The 21273-nt window shown below is 32.0% G+C and overlaps 1 protein-coding gene across 23 annotated transcripts in view; it reads right to left on the bottom strand.

The window, feature by feature from the left end:
- The window catches only part of trol (terribly reduced optic lobes), a 188114-nt gene that overhangs the window by 98735 nt on the left and 68106 nt on the right, over window positions 1–21273 (bottom strand). For 21 of the 23 annotated variants that reach the window (XM_070653798.1, XM_070653782.1, XM_070653783.1 and 18 more), the window contains exons 3-7: window positions 15365–15863; window positions 14617–14776; window positions 14355–14521; window positions 6953–7648; window positions 5182–5319 (exon numbers count right to left, since the gene is read on the bottom strand). In XM_070653798.1, coding sequence (XP_070509899.1) covers window positions 5182–5319; window positions 6953–7648; window positions 14355–14521; window positions 14617–14776; window positions 15365–15863 — 1660 coding nt within the window. Of the gene's footprint in view, window positions 1–5181; window positions 5320–6952; window positions 7649–13891; window positions 14143–14354; window positions 14522–14616; window positions 14777–15364; window positions 15866–21273 lie in introns of those variants that run through there. The other 2 variants (XM_070653801.1, XM_070653803.1) reach the window with 2 other exon arrangements.

Here is a 21273-nt window from a genome sequence, read left to right as displayed (position 1 = left end):
GCTATCGAGCAACATGTTAATGAATCTAAAAGAGTGAGAATATATCATCAATGGCTGGTTTAGCTGGTTTGGCTGATTTGGTAATATTCCAGAAATCTGTAATTCGCTCTTCTGTAATGACATGGACGTTATCGATAAGACTAAGATTTGCACAAATTTACGACATTAAAATAGCTAGGTTAGTAGATTGAGCACTTTTATTGAATGTTGTTCAGTTTTAAAGGACATTTCCTCGATATACCATCCTCAGATCTATTCTTAACTCTTTTAAATATTGAATTTCAAACATCAACGATCCCACAACTCGCTATTATCAATCAAAATAAACCAAAAAGTACCAACAATGCTTCAACAATCCTCCCTGTAACTCCCATTGTCGAATTAAACAACGTTTTTTAATTATTTATTCACACGATATTCAACTCAAAAGGTTGAAGACTAATTTAAAATTTTTCCGATTTCCCACAACTATTCATATATCCTTTTTTATATTTTTGTTCTAATTATATTCATTTTTTTGTTGTTGTTGTTCGAATATAAAACTGTGAAAATCACACAATGCTCACTTTTTTCACTCCTAAAACTTTCAGTCATAATAATATAGTACAAAAAGGCTGATTTGCGAAAAAAAAAAAAAGAATAATAATAAATTTAATTGGAATGAAAGGAAAAACTTTCTTTTTTTATTAATTTCCACAAAAAAAAGCGATTCAAGAATGAAAATAAAGCATGAATATGATTCAGCAACAATAAAAATATATAAAAAACTTTTCGATCGATCACAGTAAAAAATTTGACAATATTAATCATAATAAAAGACAAGAATTAAAGAAGCTAGTCTCTATGCATCGATTGACAATAGGAATAGAATGAGTGACATAATTTAATAATAAATGAATATAAAAAGTGATTAGATCGATAAGGAAATATGAAGACTAAAAATTACCCCTCGCAACAACAAGTTGTAAATTGAAGCTTTTTTCGAGACTATTATACTGTGTTATTTATGGATTGTTTATTAGAAATATAAATGTAGAAAGTTAGTGGTCTGGAATGCGAGTCTAATGAATTGTTATTAAAATTGATATTTAACTGCTGAGTTTTAGTTTTTTGTAGTCTTTTGTTTTCTTACTCATACTCTACTTTATGGTGTCATTTGTTTGTATTATTCTAGGAACAGTTTTTAATTGTCGATAGAAAATGACTAAGTAGTTCTGGAAAATTTAGGATTAAGTCATGTCATGAATAAGTCATGTCATCACGAATAGCGCAAATTGGGTAATTGTCGAAAATACTGACCCAGGCTAGTATGACACTGACTTGATGTCATATGCAATTTAAATCCGACATCAGGTCGGCGAAACTCTGAATTTTTGCTGAATTCAGTTGAAATCTGAAGCCATCCCGGTATGATTCTTTCTTAATGCCCTGCCAAGTACCTGATTCGATTAAAATTCGACACCATGCCAGAACATGTCTGAATCTGAATTAACACCTTGCTTGGTACCTGATTGAATTAAAATCCGGCACCATCCCAGAGTTACACCAAAACCCATTAAAATGTATAATCCAAAATCATAACCCGAGCAGCACGATGTTTATGTTAGAGCACTGCTCGTGTAGTCGGCTTGTGATACTTGCTACTTTTTGGATAATGTCTTCTATTTTAAAAACAAGTTGAACCCCTATTTTTTCAATAAAATTGCATACAATTTCTTAGGGGTCATTAGGATTTATTAAACGTTTCACGCAAAAACACGAATTTCTAGACACTATAACATCAGATTTCAATCAATTTCTACTGCCCAAAATTCAGTTCACTGAACTGTTTCACTCGGGACATTCACATGATATTGCAATTTGTAATAACCTGTTGTCGTTGCTATTTATCCCATACGCAAGAGCATGACATGATAAGTTAAAGTTGTTTGTACACAAAAAATTTAAATAACAAAGAAAAAATGCGTTCAACATTTAATGTAATTGACTTTGTGGTCCCACCGTGACTATTGTAATAGACAACTTCATTTATGTAAAAAAAAAGAAAATTGTGTAGTTGATGCTTGAAAAACTGTCGCAAGTGAAAAAAGAAAAGAATCTTGAATATCTCCATCCATTCTGCGCAAGAGTTTATTCTTTATTATTTAAGATGATGATGTAAAAAAATGATGTTAAGCTCTTTCGCTCCACTTGAAGGAAAACTCATCATCCGCTCGGATAGGGGGCGTGAAAAATATATATAAAGAGATAATTTAATATTATCAAACACATTGAAGCTATAAAAAGCTTTATGCATAATTTTATGAAAAAATGTGAACGATGGAAGGAGACGAAAAAAGAAGAAAAATTTTAAACCCAGATAGTAAATGGATTTTTGTCTTCTGCAGTAAGTTTATGAGATTAAATTTTAGCATATTGTTGGTGAATTTGTAATTGAGTTTAAGAGTGAAAATTGATTTATAGATTTATGAGGGAATTTTTGAAGTTTGAGGTGATTTAACGATTTTTGGAGCTATTTTTTGAATTTTAATCATCCCCGAATAGATAAGAAGCTTGTTCATGATCCTTGGCCATTCTGCGCCCCAGTCAAGGAAAAAGGAACTTGCCAATGAGTATGCAAGCAATACTAAACATGCTGAATGATATTAACTGAATAAACTGTTGCATTAGCGAACGATTCTAACCACGGACTGTATTTTGAGTTGCTGAGTTGAAAACAGGCTTCATGTCAACTTACATACTTCTTAAAGGCAGCACGGTGACTTAATGACATCTAGTGACTCTTTTCCCGAGTGGGACTAGTGAAAACGGCTCCAAGGAGCTTCAAAGGCTCCTCTAAACCTCTTTTATTCAAAACAAATGGATGCAGCCTAAATTTGACGATCATAAGGTCAGTATTTGATGATAATTTCATCCTTCTTCATTTGTGTCACTCAAGATTGTTCTAAATCATCCTTAAAATACTCTTATGCCTCGTAAAATTCTAAAACCCTTAAAAATCTCATAAAAATTTTTGAAAAATCTCTTCAAATTTCCCAACTTCTCCTCAACTTCTAAAAACTTTTTTCCAATTACTTCCTAGAATAATTCCAAAAGGCTAAACATTCTCACCTTCAAACATTCCAAAAAAACATCCAAGAACAAGATCAGAACAAAAAGTGTTAAAATTCTAAACTTGAAATACAATATCCATAGCAAGATGGAAGGGAATGGAGAAAAACCTTTTGAAAATCAAAACCACCCGTTGCGCTGTCTATTGAGAAGAGCACTTTAGTTTTTAAATAATGTTCAGTCAGCACTAACCTTGAGCTCTTAGTGTGTAATAGGAGAAATTATATAAGAAGCGATAAATGCTTTTGCTGAAAAGAATTTAATTTGAGTTTCATAGCTGTTAAAAGTTCTTATTTTATGTTGGGATATTTTATAGAACAGATTTTTTCGTGAATTTTCAACTCATTTAAATTCAGACTAGAGAATATTTTCCAATAAAGCAATGCCTTGTTGTGTGAGAATATCGACCGATTTTTTTTTGTATCTTCAAAAGGATAGCAAGAAACCCGAGATGTATATAATTTTTAAAGAGTCTAAAATTTATATATAAATAGCACAAATAGGTAAATCGATCAAAATCCCGGTCAGAGGCTGTCGTGACTCTAGCAAAAAGTTAGATTTGGTTTGAATTCTGTATTGAGTTGCTGGGTTGAAAACATACTTCATGTCAACTCACATATGTCTTAAAGGCAGCACGTTGACGTAGTGACATCCTAGTGACTATATTTTCAAATGGCATAAGTATGGCTCCATTATGGAGCGATTCTCTGTTTCTTTTAAATAAGGACAATTCATTCAAGGAAAATACAGGTCTACCTATAATTTAGTCATGAACAGAAAACAAGGTTGATCCAAATCACGCGACTTCTATGTCTGGCCATGAGTCTTAGGACCTTAGATGTCGGCAAAATAGAGACTTTCTTTATAATTACAGAAATCAGTTCCTATGACTTAATTCTTTACAGAAATATCAGAAATCTTCGTGAGAACCACTAGGAAATTGACAAATTTTGTTCAAAATGTGGAGACCTACCTCCACACTCTCTTCATCCATCTTCATCTGAATACGCTCCTGGTATTCGAAAATCTATCAAATATCGATGCATACACACAAAATACAGACATCGACATAGAGTTAGCACGGCATTAAAGCATTCAAATCCTGGCTAAATCTTGTATGTCCCTCCTAAGTGGAGGTTCCTCTCAAAGGCCTCAACATAGAACTCTCTAAAATACATCAAAAATCCTATATTCCCCGGAAAAAACAACCACAAAATGATTATTATCCTTTATTATCATTTAAATCATAAGGATAAAGAAGTAATTCACTTCTTCCGTTCAATTTCAGTCTTTCTTTTTTTTATTCACTGCTCATTTTTTTTCCTCTTTCTGCATTGCATAACATTTAACATTGAAACAGATAAAAGAGAGAAAGAAAAAAATAAAAGAAGCTGACTAAAAACGGAATGAGGGTCTGACTCATGCGACTTTTTTTCTCAGTTGGATATTTAATAGAACAATAAATGGAAATATGAGAATATTGCTACAATTTTGCTTTAAAGTTGAGGCTTTAAAGCTGATTTCTGTGGAAATTAATTTTTCAAATGTTTTCCAGCAAAAGTCACGATTGACGTTTTATTGATTATGAACTTTTAAGGTATTGTAATTTTTTCAAGTAATTTACTTTGTAAGTGTCAAAGATTATGAGGGTATTCATGGATATTTCATGAATAATCTCAAGTATCAAGTCACGAATCCATTTCTCACAAACTTCAATGTCAATTTGATAAGCAATTTAATTTTTCTCGAATTTCCCACAGCCCATCCCCCAAAAAAATAACATAATATTTTTTAATAAAAAATTCAGTACATCACATCCCCCTTTTTTTTCTCGATATGCATAAAGTTTTATATGATATACAAAAAAAAAATAACAATTTTTAAAATCTCTCCACTGAGAAATTTATTACACAGAATATGTTCGTTGCTCTTAAATTTCATATTTTTTTTGTCAAATAAATTTATTAATGTTTGACTTTTAAAACTTCCATTTAGTAACGACAAATCGTTTTATGACTCATTTAAATATTCACCCACAAAATGTAATAAGTCAAAATATTTTGTACTCACCAATATCGGCATGTTGTGTAGTTGGGGCTGGACAGTTGATCTCGTCGCTTTCGTCTGTACAATCGGCAGTTCCATCGCAATGTTTATCGATGGATATGCAGCGAGTAACGTCGCAGTTAAATTCATTATCGCTACATTCTATGGTAGGATGGTGCGTGGAAGAAAATTGTAAGGAAATGCGTTAGTGCCGCGTCTTGATAGATTTTTAATAAAATTGTTTAATTTTCTTGAAATTTGAAATATTTTTCAAGAAAATGGAAATTATTTAACGTTTCAAAAATGAACATTCTTTATAAATTACGGGGATAGGATTGTGCCCCTTAAATTTGGTCTAAATAGTTTATTTTCGAAATATTTGATAATTTAACAAAATTTAGTGAGATGAACAACGTCTCAAGTATCTCAAAGTTCATTTAAATTGTAGTAAAGTTAGAGTGATAAAACCCTTAGTTTTGGATTAAGTCGTAAGTTCTGTAGTTAAGTTTGATATTTTGTATTGTGGATCATAAGGAACTGACTGTTATATGCGCATTGACACTTATGAAAATTACTAAAAAGTCTCAAAATTTCAATATTTTTCAGATTTTTAGAGACTTTAATTAGTGTCTGTGCTTTTATCCTTAGTAAAACAGGCTGCAATTATGTTTTCTCGAAATCCCGGTCCCGATGAATTTTCGGGATCGGGATTGACATTATCGGGATTCCCGATCCCGATAGCAAGAAAGCATAGCTACGATGACTCGACCGCATGTCTAATTATAAACATGACATATTATGAGCTACACAACCGTCAAATTTGTAACTAGACAAACAATTGACTAATCGTAGCCTATTCCCCTCCGGATATTCTTGATCTGTTTAACCCAGGGTGTTCTATAGTATATTCGTTACGGACATATTAATCTCAACTTTTAAATATGTAAGATAAACCTCAAATTAATTGAAATCCTAATCTATCAAGTGCTTGTTAATTACTTAAAATCTCAAATTCTAACATAAAAAAGGTCATGCAAAATTCATATATTTGATAATTTTTTAGAATGATTTGTTTTATTTAGAGTTGGTTTGATTAGCTTAGTATTTCAGCAACTTATGATATTGAGCTTGGATCATCCAGAAATCATGGGATCTAATGGTCTCATAGATGCTATGGATGCCTTGGATAACATGAATGTCATTGAAGCTATGGAATGAAATGGAATCCATAGCTTCTACCAAATGATCCACTCCAAAGCTCAGACACTCAACAAAAATTGTGAAAATTTTTCCAATCTTTTACAATTTCTCCATATGAATTGTGAAAATTGTACAATTTTTATGATTTTTTTGAGTGTCTGGACCTTGATTCAATCCCAAATTATTATTAAAAAAATCAAAATAGAGAAGAAATTGTCAAAAATAAGTAAATTAAACCAACTCTTAAAATACCGATCATTCCACTTGAAATATGCCCCAAACATGCAAAGATAACGCTTTTAGGTATCAAAGTGATCTTTCTGTACCATGGCACGATGCTCTTTGCATTTTAGAGATATCAAATCCAATGAATCTCTCTTGCTATTAGTAGAATAATTAAATTTATATTTAAAAATCTCAGACATAAAGACAGATCACTATGAAATTAATAAATAAAACCGCTTATGTACATCCTAAAAATGAATTAAATTTAAATTGATGGGTTGCAAAAAATTTTTAACGGAAAATAATAAATCAGGTCAAACTTAATAAAAAATTAATAAAAAATCATAAAAAAAAAATAATAAAAAATCACCAATTGGATTTTCCTCAGGCGCATCTGTAACTTCTTCAAGAACAGAATCATCCTCCTCATCCTTATCATCCACATCCACAACATGTGGTTTCTCTGACGATACATCCAATGGATTGAAAATTTCAACATCATAATCACCACTTGCATTATCATCATCATCTGGTTCCGTTCCAGTTGGACAATCTTCTTCATCTTCACCATTTGGACAATTTTTAACTCCATCACATTTTTGTACCTCACAAATAATTAATCGACCATCATTGCATTTAAATTTATCATCACCACGGCATGTATCATTAATTGCTAATGTTGGAACGTCAATGGCTTCATGTTCAGCTGATTCAAGTTTAGTATCTATAGATATATTATTATCATCATTATCAGGCGGACCATCTTCTCCAAGAATTGCTCCTGGAGTCGACTCATCAACAACAGGTTTTGGCGTTTCAAGTGGAATTAAAGGTTCAACTTCATGTGAATCCTTTCCACTATCAATTTCATTAATCAAATTTTCTTCTGATTCAGTAAATGGAGTTGTGGCTATATCAATATCTTCAATATCTTCAATTTCAAGATCTTCCTCAATTTTATCACCATCATCATCTCTTTCAATAAAATCATCTTCACCGTCTTCCTCCTCAATTGTTTTATCATCAGGCATTTCAATCGCCGGCATGCTTTCATTATATTCACTTTCTGTACGGTAAAATGAGAATTTTGAATTTTGGGTGGAAAATAATTTTGAATTTTGTGTGAGTTTTTTTTTGTGTGTAAAATGAATTTTTTATGAATTTATGTGATTCCAAAGATAGATTTTTAATTTAGTTAATTGGCCGTGATTATATGCACATATGATATGAATTGTTTATGCCAATGAGATTTGCGAATGGATGATCGAAAGATTAAAATTTTTTTGCGTGATTTATGAATGTTTTTTTTTTTTTGGTTTACGTACAGAAAATTGAAATACATTTTTTTTATGGGAGGAAAGAAGTCGTTTGAAGAAAGATAATTTAGATTTTTTTGTTAATGATAATTTTTGGTAAACGATGCAATACAATAGATACAATATAAATATTTACATTTTTTAGATTGGATACTTGTTAAGTGGATTTGAAGACATTATTAAAAATTTGTAATTTTGTGTTATGATTTAGATAATCTGAATTGATTATCGGTTTATATACAAACTTGAGTAATACAAAATTATGAGGTTGTTATGAAGCTGTAGGTCAGAAGCAGAGGTCGAAGTCGGTGTTAGTCGACTATAGTCGACTAAAGTACGTTTAGTCGACTAAAGCCGACTAAAAAATTTCTCAGAATTTTCTTAGTCGACTATAGTCGACTAAAACCGGCTAAAGCCGACTAAAGCCGCGACTAAGATCGACTAAAATGAAATTTTTCACACTTGTGAAGTATATGGAATTTCATATAAAAAATTCCTTTTTTTTGATTTCCAACAAGCTTAAGTTCGAATCTCATAATATTTTTTGAATATTTTTTCAACATTTAACTACTTTATAATCTCAGAAAATCTAATTTTCTTATTCTAAGATGCAAAACTCCTAAAAAAATCCGATTTTGCATAGATTTTTTTTTATTAAAACGTGAAAAATTTACAAAAAATCCGAATTATGCCTCGAATTTCTAATTTTCGGATGAAAAGCTCTCAAAAATTTTAAGTTTTGCCTGAATTATCTTATTTGGGGTGAAAAACTACCCAGAAAAGCTAAGTTTTGTATCGGCTTTCTCACTAAATAAGAAAATTTGAAGCAAAATTCAATATTTCGAGAGTTTTTCACTCAAAAATTAGAAATTCGAGACAAAATTTGGATTTCTCGTGAATTATACACGCTTTAATAAGAAAATCTACGCAAAATCGGCTTTTTTAGGAGTTTTGCATCTTAGAATAAGAAAAGTAGTCTTTTCTGAGATTATAAAGTAGTTAAATGTTGAAAAAATATTATGAGATTCGAACTTAAGCGTGTTGGAAATTAAAAAAAAGGAATTTTTTATATGAAATTCCATATACTTCACAAGTGTAAAAATTTCATTTTAGTCGGTCTTAGTCGCGGCTTTAGTCGGCTTTAGCCGGTTTTAGTCGACTATAGTCGAAAAAGAAAAAAATCTGAAATGTTTTAGTCGGCTTTAGTCGACTAAATTTTAGTCGACTTTAGTCGACTAAAGCCGACTAAAAACCATCCGACTACGACCTCTGGTCAGAAGTGGTTAACCTTTATTGTGTCACAGTACACATTAGTCTTAAAAATTGTATCGAGGCACACCTTTTGAAGCAAATTTTTACGGCACATCAATTTATTAAATCTTTTAATCATTAAATTGATTTAACAAAGCTCAATCAGTTGCTTAACCTCAAAAGCTCAAAAAGGAACCTCTAGAGTTGAACTGGCAAGCGCACAGCGTGGAAATGGCTAAAATCTCCGCACTTGGCCTTCGCGACTCTGACTTCAAATTCAATCAGGCCTCAATCCAGAGTCAAGTCGGTCTAGAATCGGGTTTAGCCATTTTTAGACCGTATGCATTTCGGGTGAAGATTTGGGTATTTTTCTCGAACTTTTCCTATTCACATTTAAAGTTTTTTTAAAATTCCTCAATTTTTGGCTTTTTCGAAAAAGGTTTGCTGCATACCTGAGTATTTTCACGGCACACAAGTGTGTTACAGCACACAGGTTGCCCGACAAAACCATAAACTAATTTTATTGAGTTTAAATACACGCTAAGATCAAAAGAGTCAATGAACTGACTATATTCTAAATTTTATCGAAAAATTAAGATGAATAAGACTATAAATATTGAAATTGCCAATTCCTAATTGTCAAAAAATAACGAGAAATTGTAAAAATAACAACTTGCAAGTAGGGGTCCGAATGACGGATATCCGTACCGTCCGTTACCGGTAATTACCGGTAATATCCATTACCGTTACCGTTCATTTATATGGATTATCCATCGGTAACAGATTTTTAACGAATTTTTCAAAAATTCAAATATTAAGACCGCAGTTTATTTTTTTGTTTAGGGTACAAACTTTATTTTTAGACATTTTTCATTTTTGAAAACTTTTAATGTGGATATTTCCAAAAGAATTTTTAGACTTGTCAATTCCAAGATATATATCAAAGTTAAATGTAATTTTTGGTCAAAAAAATGTTAATTTTGGTCACATCTAAAAATCAGTCATTTTTTATGATGAATCCTGAAAAAGTGCTTTATTTATTTGAAAACGTAATATCAGGAATGATAGAGGGATGAGAAAGGTAACTTTTCAGGTACTTATTGGGTCATGAAAAACTAGTTATTTAGCGCAAACGGCAGAATCGAAAACTGAACAAATTTGGGTCATTTTTAAACGCTTTTTTTTTCAAATTTTAATTTGCACGAAGTCCAATAGTCAAAGTTTTTAATGCAAAAAATTTTGCTTATGGATGTTTTAAAACTCTTCTATACAAGCCATCCTTTAAAAACGATTATATATGACTTTTTTAAAAATGACCAAAAACAAAGTGTCAAAAAAAAATTTTTTTACCCTAAATATTCGGATATATATAGTCGGAATATACGGATATTACCGGTAACACCGGTAATTACCGGTAAATATCCGTTACCGTCAAATCTCGATTACCGGTAATTTTCGGACCCCTACTTACAAGACTTGGATTTAAATTAAAAATTTTGAAAAATTACCTAAAACTTCAAAAAATTGTCAAATTCAAAGTTTTCTTAAATTTAATTTAAAAAATTTTCAGTTAAAACTTGAATTTCACATTTGAAATTTTCATAAAATCACTTACAAAGATTACTCATTTTTTGCATTACTCAAGTGCAGTTTTTATATAAATTTTTGGAATTATTACTTCAACATATAAATGTAAATCCTAGAAATATCAAAGGACAAGACAAAAAGTATGCTTTTTTCGAACAAACACAAACGAAACATCGACGAGCCGAAAATTAAACTAGATGGACAGATCCTAGAAAGTGTGAAGAAATTTACCTTCCTAGGAATGACCTTTGACACTAAACTTAACTGGACTGACCACATTGAAAGCATAACAACAAAGACAAAACAGAATTTGAGAGTAATCAGAATGCTTTCAAATACAACGTATGGATCGGATAGAAAAACATTACTCAAATTACACGACGCACTTATAAATTCCATAAATAATTATGGAGCAATCGCATTAAATCATTTGACTAAAAATCAAGACAATAAGCTAAAAGTTGTACATATGAAGAGTTTAAAGCTTGCTATCGGTGCCTTCGTAACAACACCGAACAAAAGTCTGGAGGCTGAGACAGCAGTAACCCCTCTAGAACACCAACGAACACTACAGCGAATAAAGTATGCATGTAAAGTACTAACAAATCCTAATCATCCCTTATACGCAAGCCTAACAGACAGTACAAAAGACAATAAATTTTCTCAACGAATGAAACCACCAATCTCATTTACAATGAGACAAGACTTACATCCACTAAACATTGATAGTAACACAAAAATTAACCAGACACAGCTAACATATTTCCCTCCCTGGACAAAAACAAGACACAAATACGACATCTCACTAACAAAATTTGACAAAAATAACACACCGAAAGAAGTCTTGAAAACAGAATTTAACAAAAAAATTAACAAACTTAAACTTGACATGTACGACCCTTACTACACTGACGGCTCAAAAACTAACGATGGTTATGGGTGTGCTGTGGTCGAAGAAGGAAGCGTTCACAGGTATAAGTGTCATGACTATTGCTCTGTGTATAGCACAGAACTTTTTGCCATCTCAAAAGCCATCGATATAGCAAACAGGAAAAAGAAACACAAAATCGTCATTTGTACAGATTCTCTTAGTGCTGTAATTGGAATACAAGACAGTGAGACAAAGCACCCATTGATAATGGAAATACAAAATAGGTTGAAAAAGACAAACATGACTATTATATTTCTGTGGGTGCCTAGTCATGTTGGTATCATTGGGAATGAAAAAGCAGACGTAGAAGCCAAACAAGCAACCAAAGAAACTTTTACAGGACAGCAGCACATAGTAAGCACAGACATCAGCAGATATGCGAAGGAATTGATTGTAAAAAGGTGGCAGTTAGAATGGAATCACGAAATTAACAAAGATAATAAACTAGGAGCTCTGAAAAAGACTATAGACAAATGGAAGAATATTAACACACTTAACAGAAAGGATCAGACAGTAATAACAAGACTAAGACTAGGACATACTCGACTAACACATGGACACTTAATTGAACGGACAAATGCACCGACTTGTAGCTGCGCAGAGATGCTTACTGTGAAGCATCTGTTCAGCTGCAACTTTAATAGAACACTCCAAGATAAGCACAAAGTAAGCTTTGAAACGTTGGCAAAGGACAGTAGGGATGAATTGCTTAAAGTTATAGAATACATAAAAGAATTAGATCTTTACGACTTGATTTGAGCCACACCAGATATGTTATCACTAAAACAAAAATGTAAATACAAAAAATGAAAAATGTAAAGAATGAAGCATAAAGGTTTTTTACGCCGATTGGAAAGGTTTGAGTACGTTTCCACACGGCTTTTTCCTTTTAAAAAGAAGAAGAAAAAAACAGAATCAGTACAGGTCCTTCAATTTTATTTCGGACCATAATAAAGATAATAATAATAATAATAATAATAAATGTAAATCACCATCTATTTATAATTCTATTGTTAGAAAATATTTATACAGTATTGCATCAATTAATACATCCAGACTTTATACAACATTTTTTATTAGTGCAACAATTAATATTAAATATTTTTTTTTATTTTCGTATTTATTCAAAACTTCCTGGTTCATCTAACTCTTTGAAGTGCTGGTTTGAATAATGTAAAGTGTAAAACAATTTCTTTTTTTTCAATATTTTAACACGCTTACACTGTAAATTGAAGTTCATTAAAATGCATGCATATGCATTTTATGTGTTTTTTTTCTCCACAAGAATGTACGATTCATTAATTAATTGATTTGCAATTTGAATATCGATGGGATTTGTTCTGAATATGGTGCTTATGCATTGAAATTTGAAGAATTTCTGATGAAAAAATTTTTTTCTTACGGTGAATTTGTAAAAGTAATTTTTTGAATTTTTCATCAGAATTAACAAATTGGAGCATTAACCGAGAAAGTGCACGACGTTGGAATGGTTGAAAATACGCTCTCAAGCCGACTTTATTTTGACCAAATTTTGACTTGAGGCCGGATTTCTTCAAATCTCTGAGGACAGAGTCTTGTTGGTCGGCGTGCGGATTTTTGACCATTTCTGAGCCGTACACTTTCCAGGTAAGGCTTAATTATTTTTAAAAATTGAATGTTCATAAGATTGAGTCGCTGAGGTCCAAGTTTGTCCAAATGGTTTAAAGACCCGAGTCTGTTTTTCAATACAAAACATGATTCGATTACGAGATCTGCCAAATATTACCCGAAGGATACACGGCATGAACATGTTGGAATATATTGTCTCCAGGGCAATCCAAACTTAGATTTGAACCAGATTTTATTGGAATGAATCTCAAGCCATAAACAATTTTTGCAGTCATGTTTAGCTTATAGTTCAAATCGGTAAACGGATATAAACCCAACACCTGGAAGGCGTGACTAAGACTTGATACAAAATTCGATTTCAATCCGGCATAAAATTAAAGTCATGCTCGCCTGTAGTCGGGTTTTTGATCAATTACTCGATTTGAGCAATTCTGGTAGAATTCTGCTTCAATAATCTATCAATGCTCTTAAATCAGTCACTCTTATGAACCATCATCTCTTTAAAAAAATTCTTCAATCCTCCATAAGCACCACCCTAAATCTCCTCAAAATTGACCGCCATATTCGCAGATAAATTTCATTTTAATTATTTCGTATACTCGAATATTAACAATACCTGTACTTCTACTACTACAATCTTGCTCATCAGATCCATCAGAGCATTGTACATCTCCATCACATCTCTCATTAAGTGGTATACATTTTGAATTTGATAAACATGTAAATTCCTTATTTTCATCACATTGTTCATCATAATCGCCATCTGGATGTTCTTCTTCGGGAAAATGTTCTTCCTGTGATCCAAGACTTGCTAGCAATTCCTGCATATCCTCTTGCAATATTTGATCATTTGTCAGATCTACTGTCGGTTCTTCTTATTAACATATTTTGTTAATTGAATTTTTTTTACAAATAATGATAATTTTTTAAGGGAAATAATTAACAAAATTAAAAAGCAAATTAACAGATAAAATACAAATAAAGGAAGTAAGGAATAATAGATAAAGAAAATGATAAGCAGGTTATAGCACGTGTATGAATGATTCTTCTGTGACCAGCCACCATTATCTGTAATTTACCTGTAATTGGTCTCAATATAAAGTCACTTGGATCAGCGTGCATGTCTTCAAAAACTCGCTGCTCATTAATTTGTTTGTAAAGTAAATCACGCAAATCATTTCCGACAATTTTTGGTAGTTCTGATGCAATATTAATCGACAAATATAATTCCAGCTCGGATATTTTCCTACAAAAAAAGATAAATTAATTAAATATTCCACCAACAGATGGCACAAGCAGTTTCGTTGCTCAGTTCATAAGCGCCATCTATTAACTACTTACTTAACATTGATGAGTGATGCCATGATCGAGTTATTTGTCGTCTTTTTGTACCAATTTTCAAGATTTTTCTTTACTATTAAGGATAATGTTTTAAATTCATCGCTGTTATGATCATTAAAGTTCTCATTCCACATCTCATTGATACGGAGATTTAATCGGACTGTAAAGGGATGAGAAAGAAAATGGATAGAATGAATATTCAGTTGCTCAGTTGTGTAAATCGTGCGATTTAAAATTAATCTTGGGATTTAAAATAAATCTTGGGATTTATGTTGGATTTTGGGACTAAATTAGTTTGAATTTGTTGAGTTAGCAGTACTAGTTCCTCAATTTTAAGGGATATTGAACAGAACTTGAAGTCAACTCAGATTTTTTGTGTTTTTTTCTAAAATTGCAAGTCTGCTGGCCTGCAACATTGGATGAACTATAAGGTACAACCCAAAACAGCACTTTTGCGCATCTAATACGCAGGAAACCGAGACTGAGACTTGCAACCGAACCTTAGATTCAGAGAACCGTGACTACAATGCCACACCCCATCCCCTTCGGCTACACCCCTGTCTAGATTTATCCAATTTTTATGGATAATTTGAGTCAATATGACTCCAAATCATACAAAATTCGTGTCAACTTCAAGCTCTGCTTTGTAAAATTCAAGAAAAACCCGAGAAACACATTATACCCATGGCTGTCATGTGGCTGCCATAATAAACCAACATGCAACTCCATAAAATCACCAATTACTCACATCTCTTAGAATCATCAACATGAGGCATAATCAATTTATCGTCATTGTCTGGTAAAATATCATTATCATGTTCTCCAGATCCATTAATCTCATTGTCTTCATCATCATCCTCCTCATCATCATCATCCTCATCGTTTCTATGCCTTTTCCTTCTCAATGTATTATCTTGTTCTGTTCTAAAATTTTTATTTGAGGTTTCATGTTGTGACTGTGACTTTTGTGCTGGTACAGCTCTTAATTCCTCAACTTTTGGAATATCTACATCCTGTTGATGAGCTTTTTCATTATTCTCATCACTATTTTTAATACCAAATAAATTTTTAACGCCGCGTTTTAATCGCTGCCAAAGGCCAACATTTTCATTATTTATATCACTAGGATCACTAACACTACGCTTACTAACTAATTTTGTTCGTAAATTTTCATGATTTGTATTGACAGCGGATAATTTATCATCGCTTAACGCACTGTCGTCGAACACTAAATCGTTGTCGGGTCGCTGTAAAGAATAAGCAAAAAATAGTATAAATTAGTTGATATATTTGGTATTATTAAGTGGTGGTCTTCCCATAAATTAATTAATTAAGGAATATTTTCGAGACATAAGAAGTGCGGTCCTTGAGATAATCAAAACATTTAAGTAGCCAAACTAATGAGCAACGATAAATCATCACTCATTATGCTTCCAAAATAAAATTTCACATTTTATTCAAAATTTCATATTTTATTCAAATTTATAATGAAATTAGGCCCTTTACATCCGATATTTATGATGATTTAAAGTAATAAAAACTGATCATTTAAATAATCGCCAAAAAATGTCTTCAAAATTTATCTCCAATCTTCATCATACTTGCATTCCACGACGACAACGACTTGACATAATTTCCATGTATGCGTGTTGTATGCAAGCACGCGTTTTGGCTTTCTATCTGTGCATACAATTGAGTGAGAGATAAAATTTATGTAAATTACACATAATTATTTGATTATGTTGTATGTTTTCTTCATTTGTCTCTTGACTTCGGTCGTAAAATACCGAAATATATTGTCTTTTATCATCTTCAGTAGGGTGAAGCTACAATGAGTTGAGGTTTCGAGTTGAAATATTAACTGATGGAAAAATGTTTGGCTGATTAAGTTATTTTGATAATGTTGTGGTACTTGGGAGATTTTGGGGCATGATTTAAATGTTGAAATGATGCCGTTATGAGAGAGTTATCTGCGACATCGAAGGAATAATGAAGAACCTTATTTGAACAGCATTTAAAATCGGCAGAGACGAAATGAGATGCTTAAGATAATTGGCTTTGAATTCATGTACATCATTGAGATTGATAGACATCTAATTTGGAATTTTGAACCTTTTAAATGGTCTACAGACCTCAAAGATGGTTTGCATGCTCCCAAATAGATCGACAGATCTCTAGAATGGTTTACAGACCTAAAAAATGACCCACAGATTTCAAAGATAGTTCACTGGCCTCAAACATAGTTCACAAACTCCAAGAACAGTTCAGAGACTTCAAGAATAGTTCACAGAAATCAGAGAAGGTCCACAGACATCAAAAATGGCTAAGATATCTCAAAGATGGTACAACAAACTTCAACAAAGGTACACAAACCTCAATAAAGGCTCACAGCTACCAAAAATGATTCGTAAACATCAAAAATAGTCTACAGACTTCAACGATAGTTCACTGAACTCAAAAATGGTTTTTAGACCTCAACAATGGTCCTTCAACCTCAAAAATAGCTTATAGCTATCAAATGTATCATTAACAGACTTCACAAATGGTTCACAGAACTTAAGAATGATCCATATCCAATAAATCGCCACCAGACCTCAAAACTGGTCCTTAAACCTCAAAAAAAGCCAATAGCTTCCAAATGAATGACCTCAAAAATGGTTCACAGATCTTAAAAATTATTCACAAACCTCAAAAGTGGCCTACATATCACAAAACTGGCTCATTACCAATAAAATATGAATTTATTCCATTATTTGCTCTCTAATCCACAGCGTCAATCCATAATATCATCAATTACCCATTTTTCTAAGTAAGTATCACAAAAATAGAAATTTAAAATCCAATATTTTGATAACATTGAACTTAAAACCCATTAAAACCGACAAACTGCACCATTTCTATCACTAAAATCACTGTCACTTCAAGTGCTGATAAGCCTTTGTTGACGTCTCAACTTTTCCACATTTCTTTTCCTCAACATTTTTTTTTTCTTTTCTATCTTTAGAAAATCAAATAATAAAAAAAAAACTTCATTTTCATTGTTGCTTAACCATCATTCATATTCATGTGAGCATTTATTTATACTTAAATGACTAATTTTGTTTATATTTCGTCTATTTTTCTTTTTGTCTCTATCTTTTATATCTATTTTGTCGCATGCCTTATGTATCAATGTACGCTGCATTCAACGCAGCACGAACAAAAATAAAGAAAGTTTTAAATTTTAGTTGAATTTGAGATAGAAGTAGGAATGATTTGGAAGTGATACACTGCATTAGGGCAGTGGTGGACAATTTATGTGCCTGTGTTCTATCTAAGCATGTTTGGAAATGTAATGAATCGTGTCTTGGGCAGAGTTGCTAAACAGGTGTCTGTGACAGGGAAAAACCGTACAATTTCTTGATAATTTGTATGGTTTTGTAGGAAAAAACCTTACAAATTATCAAGAATTTGCCAGATTTTTGCCTGTCACAGGCAGTTGTATTGCAACTCTGGTCCTGGGTAGGGTTTCAGTCAGAGAAGAAAAACCATACAAATTCTTGAATTTTTTTGCACATCACAGTCACCAGTTTTGCAACTCTGGTTTCAGTCGATGTACACTACTTGCTGCTTACTACCAAGGTGTGCAGCAAAAATAACAGTTTACCCACCACTGCATTAAGGCATCAATAATATCATTCACACATAGATGTGAAACGTATTCCCTAAATTCTCCCTACATCATCACTTGCTCTTTCCGTTCTGGTAATGTGAGACATGAAAATTAACTTCGAGAAAGAATAGAAAATTAAAAATGAAACATAAGTGACGTTCAACATTACATTAGCTGGTAATAGAGTAAGTAAATAAACGAGCATCTAAATGGGCAGTTTATGCTTATAATGAGGTGTTAACACACTTTTTTATTGTTTAATTTAGAGATGTTACATTTGTAATAATATGGATAAAGTGGGTAAGGTGTTAGGTAGGTAATTAAAAAGTGTTTTGGAGTTGGGCAAATAGAATTTTGGATGAATTTGGATTAAGATATGTTTAAATTAAAGGAAATGTTCAATTTTTTATAGAATCCAATTTGATTTTAGCCTTAAAAGGCATTAGCAATTCAGATCATTGAGAACCAGAGCTGCGCAAGGCTGATTCGCGGCTAATATTTGTTTGACGATTTAGAGTGTGCCAGGCGCAGCTCTTTGGTCAGTAGAACTACAGTCAATTGACCTTCAGTTTTAAGTGGGATCAAAATAACTCTTTTTATGACATTAGAGCCTATAGCCTGCAAATGAAGGTTGTGAGTTGCGTTTTCAGTTCATATGATTCCAAAAAAGACAATTTTCTCCTGTCAAGTCTCAAATTTGTGGTCATTATTGCAATAATTATGTATCAAAGTACTAAACTCAAGTCGACCATTCTGCCACCAAGTCATTTCAACTCACCAGCCTAACTTAAGATTTATTCACACTTTCCATTCTTAAAACCATAAAATTAGATCAATTTGTCTATTATTAATCAATCAAATTGCTTTATAAGTTCAATAATCATTAATCTACAACTTAATTCACCAATTCCCATCAATAATTCAATAGACATTTGCACAAAATGTCACCAAACCAAACTAAGGTGTCTTCAAATCAATTATATAATTTTCACTTTATATATGGGTCACAAAGGCATTTCTATACAAATAATATGAGTTATATGAACATGTGCAATATGCAAATTTATGTTCATTACTCAAACAAACGGATGGGAAAAGAAGTTTACACACCCACAAAAAAACTGCATAAAAGAAAAATTGAAAATTTTGCATATTTTTTCAGCTCTTCCACATTTGTCATGTTCGTCGATTAACAACTTAAACTATAACTTTTATGTCTCTTCAATTTCATATGCAAATGTTTTATATATTTTTTGAAAATAATTATGGATAACGAAAATTAAAAAATTTTTATGGCGATGAATAAGCATTGCAATCATTAATTATACTTTTATGACTTTGAAAATATTTTTAGTCATTAATTTAATATTTTATATAACTCAGCATGTGATGAGTTTTTCATCTTGGAATATTTTTATGTTGTCGAGACTTTTAATAGTGTTAACTAATGTTTTGGATGTTGCAACTTGTTAATTATTTTGCCTGGCAAATTGAAATTAAATTGAGAATTGCAATAGAAAAGTTTATAAACACATTAAGGAGTGTCAAGCTGGTGAGACTTACTGAATTATCAGGTTTTAATGATTTTTATCGCAACAAAGTATGTAATTTTGCTATGAAGACTGGACAGATCGCTACTAGGAGTTTTATGAATGATTTATAAATGAAGCGGTGAATTTAATTTATTTTACTCAATCAATTCTCGAGTTATTCAATGGTTTTTATAAAAAATTTACTCGATGCTCAATGCGCAATGAGTAATCGATGTTAGATTTGTACAGAGATTAATGTCATTTAATTTACATCAGAGCTCGATGTCGACTTGAATTTTGTGTGAAAAAGTCGAGTCTATTTAAGATTTTACTTGGAAGCAAACTGCTGATAGAGACAATATTGCATTTGGTATTGGTATTGGCAGAAGAGAAGCAACGATAGAACCATCTTTAGGCGTCATCTGAGGGAGATAGATAGATCGGTATGGCCAACGTCGACGTTCAACTGTGATTTTCACTTACTAAATATTACAGCTTAATGATGACTTTTCTATACAAAATATGAATCGACTAATTCAACTTCGAGCTCCGTTAATTACTCAGTGCACTCGATAGAGTATTAGTCCCTGCCATTGACACTAGAGACATGCATACGCCGAGAGCATAAGACAAACATTTTAAATTTATTAATGTGCATGTAAAATAAGATTTGTAAAGTTATTTACGCTAACAATTCCGTCATTCATGTGGTAAACTCAGAAAAGTCATAGGAGTAATAAATTCGATTTCTTACAAGCAGGTGAACAAGCTTAATAGAAATAGCAATAGACTGTGCGAAAAACATGTATTAGATGCGATCTGAAATCTCTAAGATTTTTATCTCGTTCAGTAATTGAATGTAAAGAACAAATTAAACGAGTGGCTAGTTGTATATATCTAGATCTATGAACATGTAATGAAGTCGTCATCAAGTCATCGTGCAACAAGCTATCTCTTGAACTAAACAACCGGTCAGAGTTGAAAAGACTCATATGCATGGACACTTCCACTGGAGTCCCGATTTTAAAAACGTGTAAAAAATTGAACTCCATTGGAGGCGCATTTTTGGACTTGTGGAGTCAAGACTTATGCAGCCTATATGCAAAGTTGGCAGAATTTAAGCCTGAACTTTACAAATCCAAAAAGAGGCCTCTGGAGTCGCATAAACCCAAAAAATCTCTACTTTCAAGAATTTCGCCAAATTTCACTCAAAATCATATCCCACACCATCTCCATATCTGCCATGATCTGCTTTTATAACAAAAATTCATCGTAAAACAAGTTTAAAATCACTTCCTAATCTGATAACATTACTGACCTACTTCGAGGATTATTCGTAGATTAAAAAGTGTTTATGATTATCTCTTATCGTGATTTGACACCTTTAAAAACGTTTTATGACGCTTTTGTACTTGACTCTAGTGTCAAACGAGGCATAAAAAATTAACTGATTTTTTCACAAATTTATTCAAA

The sequence above is a fragment of the Chironomus tepperi genome, unplaced genomic scaffold, assembly GCF_022539635.2.
Source record: "Chironomus tepperi strain 1889 unplaced genomic scaffold, CSIRO-AGI_Ctep_v1 contig_73, whole genome shotgun sequence".
Classification (NCBI taxonomy): domain Eukaryota; kingdom Metazoa; phylum Arthropoda; class Insecta; order Diptera; family Chironomidae; genus Chironomus; species Chironomus tepperi.
This window is presented reverse-complemented; position numbering and strand designations above follow the sequence as displayed.